General features: G+C 44.1%; 3 protein-coding genes across 15 annotated transcripts in view; all 3 read right to left on the bottom strand.

Annotated features, from left to right (window-relative positions):
- Nucleotides 1-245: 245 nt before the first annotated feature.
- fgfbp1a (fibroblast growth factor binding protein 1a) lies at nucleotides 246-1,265 on the bottom strand. The gene is made up of 2 exons (XM_042075445.1): nucleotides 1,207-1,265; nucleotides 246-1,083 (listed from the first exon to the last, which is right to left on the bottom strand). The coding sequence occupies exon 2, from the start codon at nucleotides 1,063-1,065 to the stop codon at nucleotides 433-435; it is 633 nt and encodes a 210-aa protein (XP_041931379.1). The 5' UTR covers nucleotides 1,066-1,083; nucleotides 1,207-1,265; the 3' UTR covers nucleotides 246-432.
- Nucleotides 1,266-2,432: 1,167 nt separating this feature from the next.
- On the bottom strand, nucleotides 2,433-4,140 carry fgfbp2a (fibroblast growth factor binding protein 2a). Its single transcript, XM_042075444.1, has 2 exons — nucleotides 3,294-4,140; nucleotides 2,433-3,098 (listed from the first exon to the last, which is right to left on the bottom strand). Exon 1 carries the CDS (start codon nucleotides 4,023-4,025, stop codon nucleotides 3,303-3,305), a length of 723 nt encoding a protein of 240 aa, XP_041931378.1. The 5' UTR covers nucleotides 4,026-4,140; the 3' UTR covers nucleotides 2,433-3,098; nucleotides 3,294-3,302.
- A 3,574-nt stretch (nucleotides 4,141-7,714) lies between these two features.
- Nucleotides 7,715-13,376, bottom strand: part of prom1a (prominin 1a) — a 73,285-nt gene continuing 67,623 nt past the window's right edge. For 4 of the 13 annotated variants that reach the window (XM_042075374.1, XM_042075373.1, XM_042075376.1 and 1 more), the window contains 6 exons: nucleotides 12,017-12,132; nucleotides 11,259-11,282; nucleotides 10,658-10,726; nucleotides 9,084-9,245; nucleotides 8,514-8,553; nucleotides 7,715-8,374 (listed from right to left, as the gene is read on the bottom strand). In XM_042075374.1, the coding sequence (XP_041931308.1) occupies nucleotides 9,176-9,245; nucleotides 10,658-10,726; nucleotides 11,259-11,282; nucleotides 12,017-12,132 (279 nt within the window). In that variant the 3' untranslated portion in view covers nucleotides 7,715-8,374; nucleotides 8,514-8,553; nucleotides 9,084-9,175. Of the gene's footprint in view, nucleotides 8,375-8,513; nucleotides 8,554-9,083; nucleotides 9,246-10,657; nucleotides 10,727-11,070; nucleotides 12,133-13,376 lie in introns of those variants that run through there. The other 9 variants (XM_042075379.1, XM_042075377.1, XM_042075381.1 and 6 more) reach the window with 5 other exon arrangements.

Raw genomic sequence — 13,376 nt, forward strand, 5'->3', positions numbered from 1 at the left:
TTATCATGCTAACATTATGACAGATGATTGAAAAATTCCCTTCACATTCTCTTCAAAAGCTTTCACAGAGACACGTGCATAATAATTCCCTAAACACACATGCACAAATAGGCTACGCTCAACACTATGCTGTCTGTGAGTTTTGTTTGGTCTCTGGTTGAATTAATATTTTATACGCAATAAAGGTTATGTCAGGCATATATAGCAAAACTTTATTTTACAACATTTTCAAAATACAGGTCAAAGGTAAACATGGAGAATGTGACAAAATAGCTCTACGTTATTTTCATATGTACACTAATGTAGGTTCAGACGCTATGAAACGCTATCAAAATAATATCTTTAAATGTTTGCTTGTAGGCCCAATCCCTTAAGAAGGAACCCATTGCTGTTTGATAAACGGCTCAGCAGCAGATTATATCAAATGAAACATCAACAATCCTCGTTTTGAATCATGGTGAAAAGGAAGGTACACAAAGAAGTCCACGAATGATTGCAATATTCTTCAGCAAATGTCTTTTTATCAAGTTGGTCTGGACACAGTTCATTATCCTTCGATGGAGGGGGTGTAGGTTTGGCCGTCTCCTTGGGCGTTTGGCTGAGTCTAAAATGTGCGTCCGGTGCTTTTCTGCACACACCCGCTTTGACTAGCGACTTCTGGTCATAGCACAGTTTCCTCTGCTTTTTAAGCGAACGGGCGATTTGTTTCCAATATTGTTTGGTGTTGGATCCGTACTGAGGACAAGTGGTGGGTTTGGCGACATATGCACAGTCAAAACTTGTCCCTCCTTTCTTGCAGGTGACACCAAGCACGAAGTCGTCTTCACCTGTCGCCACCCAGGTGCACTGAGCCTTATCCTTGGCAGAGAACCTGCCCTTGAACATTCCTTTCCCGCCGGCAGATTTAGAACCTCTATCATGTCTGTCCGATGGCGGAACCTGTAATGTTGGCTGCGTTTCTCTTTTGCCTCCTCTCTCTTTTTGCCTTTGGCATTCTGCCTTAAGTATCTGGCTGGAGACGCACGCAAAGACCAGCAACACTGCGACGGTGCTTAAGTGCATCATTTGGTCATCAGATGTGATCTAAAATCCAATAAAATGTAAACAGAAAGTATCAGGCAGGATTAAGTGTACTTTTATACAGAATCAATGCGTGTAGTCTATGTAGCAATATTAGTCGAAATAAATTTACAAAATAAGACTTACCTGAAATTAACTGTATAGCAACACACACAAGATTCGTACTGTTGGGACACCTGTGCGGGGCGAGTGGACCATTTATAGTTAAGCGCGTGCATATTCGCGCACTCGCGCACACGCACGCACCCCCCCCCCCCCCCCCCCCCCCCCACACACACACACACACCACCACCACCCAACACACACACACACACAAATCGTTCATACCATTCAAATTTTATGACATAATTAGCCCCCAGCTTCATTCCTTGACAGAGTGCATCTTTTTATGCCCCCCCTTCCCAAACACACACACACACACAGAACACAGAGTGCCGGCAAATCCATCTATGGAATGTTAAATATGATAAGCATGGTAACTTGATATAACAAGTCCCTTTTTACTTTCTGTTGTAAAGAAATTCTGAATGGCTGTCTTGTAAAGGAAGATTGAAATAGACTAAGAACCATTGAGTTAACTACCTATATTATTAATCCGCAATTATACAATGACTGTGGTTTTAACAACCTTCTGTTGGTGATATGAAATGTTCAATTTTGACAGTTAAACTTTGATGTATTGCACAAAATTGACAATTTGAAACAAAAATTACCGTTTTTTCTGAGAGCAAATGCTCCGTAGGCTATTTTGCTTTTAAGAGCTCCTCTTGTACTTGTACTTGACAGGTCCGCCATCATCTTGGCGTAAGACGCAACCACAGAGCCACTGAACATTACTGTGCCACTTGCCAGTCCACTTACGAGAGTTTAAATATGGGTCCTTATTGCAAGCCCCATCTTTACGAGGCAACCAAAAGTAGATTGCTTTATGATGCAAAAAGGGACTTCATTTATTTATTTATTTATTTTTGAATCTTTTTGTTAGAGGAAATGTTATACTTATCCTAAACTGCTACACAGCTATTGTGCTCAGAGTTATGGGCTGTGCAAAGGAAGCAATGTTTTCAGTGTAAAGTGATGGAGTGGGTCCTGTCTGGTAAATAACACTAGAGTGCCCTCTTCTGTTTGAAGATAGCCTACTTTAACAATGTAGAAATGAGTACAGAGATTCTGGTCCTTTGGCATTTCACTGAAAACTATGTGTCACTTTAAGCCTAAAGTTATTGAGAGAAAACCTTTTTTGAAAAATATTTTCATAAATCATCATCATTGTTGGACAATACTTCCTTCTATTGTGTTAAACATAGCAAACAAGCAATACTACTGTTGAGAAAAGACAACAAATGCAAAACCATAAGAACATAATTATTTATTACATACACAAGTAATAACAAGTATACATCGATACTATCAATTTGACTCCTCAGTGATAGCACTTGCAAATTATCCCCTTTTAAAATATCAATCGTACCACATTTTTGTCCATGATTACATTCTCAGAACAAACAGATGATGCATCTGTACCTAAATAGTTATGGTATAATTTCCCTTCATTCTTCCCAATGCTGCAAGGAGTATGACTGGTTTATAGCCCAACCTCACTAAACATTTGAACCCCTCTCCACCACATGGCTGACATCACTGCTTTGTGGATTAGAGGATATGTGGAAGATCTATTTGCCCTCACCTGCCGAGTTGCATCTGGTTTATAGAGAACACTTTCAGTCACACAGTTACCCAAAATGAAGTTCTCAAAAGATTTCACTTTTCCCCAAATGAAAATAATACTCTATTACCACCTTAGATCTGGACACAAGTCATGACAGGCACACTTTGGGGGGGGGGGAGCGAAGGATGCGATGGAGTTTTCTAGAAAAGTGTCACCAGTGGCTTTGTGTTGGATTGGATGCTGGGTAATCCCTACCAATCATGATCAGAGCCCGCCCTCCTGAGGGAGAGAGGACGCCAGGTGTCCCAGTAATCAGCCTCCTCGAGTCTTCTTCATACTGAACTTAAACCTGCAACACAGAATAGCGTACAGTTAGCCAGGTCCACTACAACTATAAGTTACAGTAAGTTACATGAGTTTATCAGTTAAGTACATGAGATATGGTGAGGTGCTCTAAAATGCATCACAAATATGAACATTTTCTGTTATTGTGTTTTTTTTTATCATTGTAATTTTTCTATTTAGTGTTATCCGTTCTGCTTACCCTTAACTCTTAGTTGCGGAATAATCCGATGACGTAGGCACACACGCCTGTCATAGATCTCCAGCAGTAATCTTGAGCCATCTTCCTGGCCTGGATCTTTGACGTTGATTGTGTGGGGGAAGGAGTCGATGGCTTGGAGGTCGATGGCTTCCTCAGGTTGTTGTTGTTGTTCCTGGACTCAGATTTGGCTTGGTCAGGCTTAGTGGGCCTGGCCGGCTGGGGTCTGGTGGGTCGGTACGCCTGGGGTCTCTCTGGCCTGGTGGCCTCTGGCCGGCTCTGGGTGGGCCGAGAGGGCTTCTCTTGTCGCTCTGGGCTGGCGGCGGCGGTTCCGGTGCCATCATCGCTGGACGCTCCGACGAACACCATGCGCGCCTCGTCAGACGCCTTCTTGCACATCTGGGGCTTGAAGACGATGGGCCCGCTGCAGGCGTGGTGCAGCTTGCGCAGGTCCCACATGATCTGCGTGAAGTAGTGGCGCGGGTTGTTGTTGTACGTGCGGCACGTCTGCGGCTTGCCCCGGTAGTCACACCAGTAGGAGCGCTCGGCGCCCTGGCAGTCCACGCGCAGCGTCGTCATGTCCCCCTGGCCCGTCAAGTGCATGGCGCACGCGTCCTTGTCCTTGGTCAGGAAGGTGACCGGGTCGTCCCAGATGCTGCGGCCCCGCTGGCTCCCGGTCTGGCCCTCGGCGGCCCACAGGCAGCAGGCGACGAGGAGGAGAAGTCCGGTCCGCATTGCTGAGCAGAACTTTGGAAGTCTTCACTGAATGACTGAGAGCAAATGAGAGAGAGAGCGAGAGAGAGAGAGAGAGAGAGAGAGAGAGAGGGAGGTTTTGGTCTGTACTGACTCGCAGACTCTCTGCACTGGTATTTATGTGCTCCACATACAAAGGGGGCATTTAGGTTAAAAAAAGAGTAAGAAAGTGAGAGAGAGAGAGAGTGAGAGAGAGAGAGAGAGAGAGAGAGAGAGAGAGAGAGGAAAAGGAAAAGGAGGGGTAGGGATGTTGTGGGTTGGGGGGGATGGGGGCGCGAGCTAGTGCTCCTCCAGGGGAACATGAGAGAAGAACCCCTGCCTTTCTGAGCTCCTCCATACATCCTACCCCCCTCCACCCCTCCCTCCACCCTTCCTTCCCACCCCCGATGGAGTGCATGGCAGTCTGGGGACTATCAGTGAAATGGGAGGACACATATGAAACCAATTGGTGGGGTTGGGTGGACAGGCAGCCCTGCAAAGGACACAAAGCACCAGAGGGGCATCCGTACTCTTAACACACACACTCTCTATTTAAAGACAGTGTGTGTTATATAATTCCCCTCAGACAGCGGAAATCCTTTTTTTTTTTTTTTTTTAAAGTGTTTTATGTGAAGATCGATATGAGGCGCACTGAAGTGCATGTGCACGACCAAAACAGCCCCTTGAGTGGCAGCAAAGACACTGTGGAGGCCAAGACTGTGTTGCACAACACTTTTGTTGTGCCTCTGCATTCTGCACGGCCTGTGATTTTGTTCTCTGCGTAAAAAAAACTGCCCCATGCATTGTGGTACACCAGTGGACTGTGGCACACCAGCAAGGGCCTAGTAATAGAGACCAAGCAAGCTGCTGCTGGACAGCGTTTATTTTCAGTCGTTGCACTGAGAGAGAAAAATGCTTTCAGGAACTGGGGAAAGAAAAAATAAAAAAAGTACAAACACAGGATGTGTGTCTTTAGTCTTTAGTATGTATGTGGTGTGGTGGCCTGACATAAACAAAATAAATATCATTGTTTGTTTTTGAAGTTGCTAACTTCGGATCATGAGTTATGCATAACATATACCACAAAGTACCCAAATGGTGGTGGTAGTTGAGGAGGGTGAGGAGGGTTAATTGGCATGTACCGCTTGTGTCTTTATTTTTCCGAGCAATCAGCGCTGCCAGGAAGTGAGAGCTCCTTTGACTGATGCGAGACCTCTAATGTAAACAGCCGCGTTGCCTCTGCCTCGCTGCGTGGAATCACAGTTTGGCACTCGGTTGAGATGCTGCCAGCGCTTGGGGGCAGGACGTTGTTTGTTTCCCTCTCACTTCCCACATCTCTTGGTCCCTGTGCATTCAAACGCTCCACTACCACTACACAACTCAACACAGAGCACACACAGCGTGCAAGGGGAAATGACTGAATGGTTGTCATTATTGTATTGTAGTGTTATCTGCCAGTCTGGTCAAATGTTTTATTTATTTCTGCATTCATTTTGTATGCATTGTATAATTTTTTCATTCATCAACTTTTCAGGAAGTCGTTGATTATTCAGTGCCATTCATGTATCTTTTGGACAGATACATTGATTGAGGTTGCAGTCCAAATGAATGATCATTAGATGTGTTGAAATTCTGGCTTGGACGTAGAGCTAGCTTGATGCAGGATTAATGTTGATCTTAAAAAGCCACAGTCCAGTAAACAGCTCGAGTATAAAGACTGCAGGATGATCACAGTCCAGCATCTCACAGCATGATGATGAGCTTTGTGCTATTGTCTGGTACATGTGTCAGATATGCTTATATGAATTGATTAACATATTGTCTGTGTTTTTATGCCTAGACATACTGGAAGCAGTGTGAACATTTCTTGCTGAATTATATTCCAGGTTAATTCTATAGTTCTATACATTAACATGTATATTGTTACAAGGTAGTACAGTATTGTTTTACTAACTGCAGTAAAAGACACTATGAAGTTGGACCCTTTGTATCCCATGCTATTCAAACACAGCAAAACCTTTGAGTCTTTGTGCATGTCCATGAAATTTGTCATTTTATTCACATTTTATACATTACAGTCAGGGGACACGCAAAAGCAAACACCAACTGTGCTTCCACTGAACAACACTGACCAAGCTGAATGCCCCAACCGAGGGCACACCTGCCCACTGTGGGGCAGTTAGTGGTCTTGAATCAGCGCTCAAGAGTACAGCGTGAGGGGTCCCTCTCTCTCTTTCTGTCTCTTTTTCTCTGGATGAATGAATTGTGGGCTATAAACAGCAGTGTTGCTAGGTAACATTCCCATGACCCTGAGACATGCATTGACATGAGATCAGACTTCAGTGTTCATAAAACCTGGCCTTCAAATACTAAGTTTTCTTATGAGAACTGTATGTGAAATTAACAATTGAGTGTATTTATCCACTGCAAGGGTGAGAACTTCCATAACTTTTTCTAGCCTTTAGGGCTTTGAAGAACCCAGGGTGGTGGATTTTCATCTCTTTCACCTCTCCATGCTGTACCTCTTGAAAGAGAAACGACTCCACATTGTCACATTGTCAGGGTCTTGCTTTAGCTCAGATGAAAACACTGAGGTCTGCACTCATGCTACCACAGGGTCAGGGTCATGAAAAGTATCAAGCCTTATGGAAGTGAACTAGCCGCAGTAGTAGCTGGGGGGGGCATGAAATGTACTGCGTTGTGCAGCTCAAACATTCCTGATCTGTCCCACTATGAGGCTTCAAGGTAGCTAAGAATGTATATGTAATGTATATATATTTAATACATCACATGAAATACATTACATGAATTTTACATTAAATCTGTTCATTTTTATAATATAATATGTTCTTGACCAGTGTGCTCACAACAAATGATCTGAGGATATATAGTATACGCACATTTTAACCCAAACATTCACCCCTTTTCTTTATGTATCAATGACTACGGATGAAAATCAATTTGATTTTTGTAAGAAATGTGGAAAAAGCATGTTAGGCCTAGCTAGCTCTAGCACCTGAGACCTACTGAAGAGGTTTTGGCTTCAAATTGCAGTTCTGCTCTTTAACTTGAATACTACAATAGCTCACATTATGTTAATTAATAATATCCAATATTAGCAAAAGTCAGTGGGAACAGTTTGAAAGATTATTAATAGCGCTCATTATACTGAAAACAACCTGGAGATGTATAGCTACAGAATCAAAAAAAGGAATATATTCTAGAACATTTCAAGATGAAAAAAAAAACAACATTAGTCATCCTGCAAACACAACTCAGGGAAGGCAACAGCCCATTCAACACCAGAATGGCTCAACATCTCATGTTAGCAGTAACCTAGTTAAAAAAAATTAATAAAAACAACACAGTGTTTGAATGTTCTGTGTGTTTCTCCTGAAGGTTTTTGTCAAATCCGATAAAAAATATGTGAATTCAAGGTTACTGTCTCTAAACAGAAGCTGCATTGTTTTGTGATGAGAACACAATGGATTTAGATGAATTCCATAGAAACCATCTCCAAGTAACGTTTCACTATTAAGTCCTGCTGAAATGTTGATCAATCCTATTCGGCAAGCGGCTGCCATGGCTGAACACAGACACACACACACAGACACACACACACACACAGACACACACACACACACACACACACACGCAGGCACCCCCCCCCCCCACACACACACACACACACACACACACACAAAGACAAACACACACGCAGGCACACCCCCACACACACACACACACACACACACACACACACAATCTCAGTAAACAATTAAACAATTTAAGTATAAAGAGACAAGCAGTGTGCTTCAGACATGGCTTCAAAACAAAAAGGAACATAAAATAACCAGTGGAAGCAACTCAAAAATGCCCTAATGCGCGCTACGCGTTAAGCCACAGAATCTGAGATATGTCACTGACGGTCAACCCTTTTCAGGCGTGGCGTGGCCTGACTCTGTGCAGCCCTGGACTATTTGTAAACATAGAAACATGCAGTAGAAGATAGTTCAGAGGGTCCCACAGGCCTCTTTCTGAAAGGTCAAAGTTCACCAGTCACTTCAAGTCAAAGGTGAGAGTGTCACTGTCAGCAGAGACGGCGAGGACCCTCTGGCACGCCCGTGTGGCAGAGACGGGCATCCTACTAAACAAGCGACGAAAGGACGAAACAAGACAGACAGATGCCCGTCTGACAGGGGTGAGGAGCGACACAGAGGAGGGTGAATCTGACTGGAGTCTGCGACATTGGCTCCTCCGTGGAGCTTCTTCTAAGGTGGAAATCCCCAAGTGTTGATGAAGACACTCGGAGCTTTGTCTATGCGTGCAAGTGGTCATGGGAAATGAGGAAGCTGGAGGAGAAAATTTAGCAAAGAGAGCGATAGATTTCATATTTGTTTACATGTTTACAGATCAGTATGACAAATACAAGTACTATAAATCCAAGAGACTATGTCTGAATGAAACCAGAAGGCCCAAATGCAAACTCACCCTGAATCCAAAGACTCAATGCCAGAGTGTACTGATTGAACTGTAATATAAGATAAAACAGAGTAGAGTACGCATTAGAACAGAGCACATACAATCACATGCACACACAAAACGCACACACACACAAGTTGAGCACAAGTTAGTTCTGTTAGGCAGATGCAACACATAAAATACAAAGAAAGGAGGCATGGCATGAACAATGAAATAGAGATTAACAAACAAAAACAAACACAATGGACGTGTCTCTCCAACACTGACGTGTAGACGCACTCCACTCTAAACATCAAGGAAGAGTAAACATGGTCTTTAACAGGATGTAAACAGACAGACACCTGACAAAGCTTAACATTACAAGAAAGGTTAAACAAAACAAGAAAAGAGGGCAACACAACAAGCTGAGATGAGCGATGAGCGATGAGCGATCTGCTAGTGCTTAGCGGGCGATAGTGACAGAAGGAGCAGGTCGAAGTGCAGAGAGACAAACTAAAGGAAGACTGTAAATGAAGAGGTGTGAGATGACGCTGATTGACGAGACAGAGGATCAGGCACCACCGGTGCTGTCAACAGTACCTTTCCAGAGCTGGGTGGCAACGAGGGAAAACAAAAACAAAGAACAAAAAAACAACAAACAAACAAGCAAGACAAAATGCGGCCCCTCTCTTTCACCAGTCAGCGTGCCGGGGGGGCGCCGAGGCTCGTGGGAATCTAGTCATTGTGTCGTAGGCTGGGAGGCTGGGGGCGCAGAGGGAGACAGCATCAGACTCCAGCAAAGGTTACACAAACGAGCCCTCTAAACCCCTACAGACCCCCCCAACCCTTCTCGACCCCCCCCAACCCTTCTCACCCCCCCCCCCCCCCACACACACACACACACCAACAGCCCCTTTTCCATCGTGTCCTTTCAGCTTGACAGGGGACCAGGGTGACCACTTTCCCATGCCACAAAAGAGCTGGTCTCCAGCCCATGGCCTGTACCAGCAGGGCCTCTAGGCTGGTCGCCCATACAGGGCCTGCGCCTTATAGGACGAATTCCAAAGCACCTCAGTAATGAGCCGATATGGAGGCAATAATTTCCACGTCTAGACTGTGGAATATGAAGCATATTTCACATTCCACTGCATTAGGTCGTTTTTGTCTCGGCGGAAGGCATCCAATATAAATAGACTATCTCTATCTGTGGCTCAAAGCCACCATGGCTATGCATTAGGTAAACTATGCATAGTTTACCTAATGCACATGTGCCACACGTGTCACTGTGGTCCCCTGGGGCTGAACCCTTTTTATGTAACCTTCTCCCACAGGGGTTTCCAGCCTGCCCGTAGGGAGGTCCTGTTCAAAAGGCATGCAGTTAGACAGACTCCATATGCGTTAACATTACTGTTAGGAGGGTGGGGGGGCAGCTGTATTGGCTGTGTCCCAAATTGCATGCTCTCAGCTGCTGCATTCCAAATCACATGCTATCAGACATGCTGCTCACAAAAACAAAACAAAACAACAACAACAATAACAACAACAACAACAGACGATGCAACAATCAAAAGCAGAACTCAGACACAGGCAACCTGATTACCCATTGATTCAATGCAAGCGTGCTTAGATTTGCATTTCTCCCCTTTCCGTCTAGCATGCAGGCACTGTGCAGACACAGCATGCGGTTAGTCAGTGGCGTCTCAGCCTCAGAGCTGCAGTGCTCAGGCTGGGCCTCAGAGTAAAGGTTAGGAGGGGTTAGCTGGTCTCCGTGCGCTAGCCAGCCAGGTGATCAGTGCGTTAGCTGCACCCAGGGCAGTGCTTAAAGACGCAGGTAATGTCCAGATTTGGAGGAGGAGGACGGGCTAACTCCTCTCCCAGCATGCACTATGTCTCATCCACTACACGCCAGTGTTCAGAACATCCACCCATTCACTGTGCACAAGTGAACAAGCACCATATGCAGTGCAGTGTTTGTAGTGAATGTGTGGATAGACCAAACACAGGGCGTGATTCAGCCATGATTCTCTACCCCCCCCCCCACTCACCCCCCCCCCCCCCCGTGCATTCCCTTAACTCTGCCCTGACAGAAAACAAACAAATAAATAAACAAACAAACAAATGTAGACATGCAGGTCATTAGCATACAGTCTGGGGGATGCAAGAGTGTGTTTTACCTTCTCATTATTGGGTTTGCGATACTTCGTAAACGCTCATTATGATAACCATTATAACCAATTTCCATACTGAAACGAAATGTTACTTTTGTAAAAAAATAAATAAAAGAAAACCAAAACGTAAACACAACAACCAAATAAAATAAACAGCGGAGTAACGTAAAAGAGGGACTTGACACATATGGCATGCTACCCACCAGTAGTGGAGGAGACATGTAGAGTTACTATTATGGTCTTGATACAGAAGTGCTAACATATAGCACAAGTATACAATGTGTACAAAATAGCATAGTACAAATGTTTTATCTTACAATGTAACTGTACAGGATAGCTGTGACAGATAGTCATGTCTTTAAGGTGTTGACAGTAAACAGCCCTTTGTGTTTGATAAGGGTTTTTTTTTTTTTTTGTTCTTTAAAAAGACAGCATGGGAAAAGAAGCCAAGACCCTCCACCCAAAACGCATTCCAATGCTAAGAGCTTGAACCCAGCACCAAGTAGAGCCAGCAGTGGCGTTTATGTACAAAACTGCAGTGAGGATACAATTAGATACTTATATACAGACAGGAGAGGTTAGGACTGGGGGAAATGATAAAGCTTACGTTTTCATGGGTATTGTCTCAAAGCTAAAAAGATACAAAACAGGCAAAGATGTTAACGGTCTGCTGCAAAAAGTCCATGAGAGTTGCACCATAAGATTTGTCCACACAGACACTGATTGGACAGCGGTTGACAGACACCGCTGCCCGAGATCAAGACACTTGGTGACTTGTCTGTCGCCGTAGGTTACTATATACGTATAGTGTAGTGTGATTTCAGATCATTGAAAAAGGACATGTTAAGATATAATACTTAAGTTAATATATATATTTATATTTGTATTTGTATTTTTTTTTTTTTTTGTAAAGTGCAAAGTGCCAGACAGAGAGAGATGAAGAGGGAAGAGTGGTTGACATGGAAACGGCAGAATGGTTATCACAAAGTAAAATGCCAAGTTCCAGAAACAGAGGAACTGCAGCGAGGGGGGGAAGAAGAGAGAGAGAGAAATGAAGTGAGACCTGAGGAATGAAAAGCTAGAGAGAAAGAGTCGGAGAGAAAGAGGAAAGCCAGGAAAGTTGTAGAGCTATAAAGGTCTTTCAATGGGATAGACACTGTCAGTTTAGTAAAAATGAACTATGATGTTTGTTTGTTCGATAGATGGCAAACCAGTCATTACTTTTGGCAAAACATTGCAATAAACACTTTACATGCTTTTGTCCAAATGCTTGAAATATTTGAGATATTTCCCAAACTTAGACTTTGATATCCTGCCGTGAAACCAAAATGAGTGTGGCTGCTCAGGAGTGTGACCGACACTTACTCATCGTAGACGTCCTCCGTGTCCATTCTGCGGTAGAACTTGGCCAGCCTCACGGCCAGGATCAAGCTGGGCAGCAGGAAGAGAGTGGCACCACCCAGCCCCAACCAGAAGGTGTTCTACAACACAACAACAACAACAACAGTGGCATGAACTGGACAGTCACCTCCACAAAGCAACAACAGTGGCATGAACTGGACAGTCACCTCCACAAAGCAACAACAGTGGCATGAACTGGACAGTCACCTCCACAAAACAACAGTAGCATGAACTGGACAGTCTCCAGCCCCAACCAAAAGGTGTTCTACAACAACAACAAAAACAACAACACAACAACAAAAACAGTGGCATGAACATACAGTCACAGCCACATACATGCTTAGTTTTAGGTATAAGTATAAGTATATATACTCTTTTGATCCCGTGAGGGAAATTTGGTCTCTGCATTTATCCTAATCTGTGAATTAGTGAACACACACAGCACACAGTGAACACACAGGGCCAGATGTACTAACGCTTTTGAGCCCACTTCAGGCGTATTTGTTTCGCAACGTGCGTGTAAAATCATTGCGAGGTATGTACAAACAGGCCGCAATGATGTTAAAGCACAAACTGCCTGTCGCGGGAGCTGAAAATGGCACATTGCGATTTTCGTGTCATGATTATGCATTCATGGGAGGATCCAGGGGAAAGTGGGAGTTTAGCGTAAAAAGATGGGAGGGGAAGAGTAAAGAGCGCCTAAATATGTATTCTACGGTATGTACAAAGACTGCTCGTGAAAGCGCACATCTATTCTGTGCCTAAATACTTCCGCCTTGTAAAAGCAGGTGTTAATCAAAATTGCAGTTCAATGCGTCAATAAGAGAACCTTTCAAAGACATCAGAATCGCTATTTAGAGCACCAGTTTTGTAAGTATTTGTACTATCAAAAGCAACCTTAACTTTCGTTGGCCTTTCGAATGTCTTACTTTCACTTTCACGTCATTCACTTAAACTTTCCTACTTGCTAGATTTGACCAATCTGCCATAGCCTATGTGTACAAGTAGTTTGAGACCTACTGATCTTCATTATCTCCCTGCTTGTTGACATCTTATCATGTATGGTATTATTTCATGATCGCTAAACATTTGATTATTTTTAATGTTGTCATCAGTTAACTTCATTAAACTGCGCTTCTATGTAGGCAGCCGTGGCCCACTGGTTAGCACTCTGGACTTGTAACCGGAGGGTTGCCGATTCGAGCCCCGACCAGTGGGCCTCGGCTGAAGTGCTCTTGAGCAAGGCACCTAAAGGCTTCTACATACCTGACGCACCCGACCGGTAGCGCGACAATGTGACGTCAAAATGACGTAGATCTCTCTT

The sequence above is a fragment of the Alosa sapidissima genome, chromosome 20 (assembly GCF_018492685.1).
Source record: "Alosa sapidissima isolate fAloSap1 chromosome 20, fAloSap1.pri, whole genome shotgun sequence".
NCBI classification, from domain to species: domain Eukaryota; kingdom Metazoa; phylum Chordata; class Actinopteri; order Clupeiformes; family Clupeidae; genus Alosa; species Alosa sapidissima.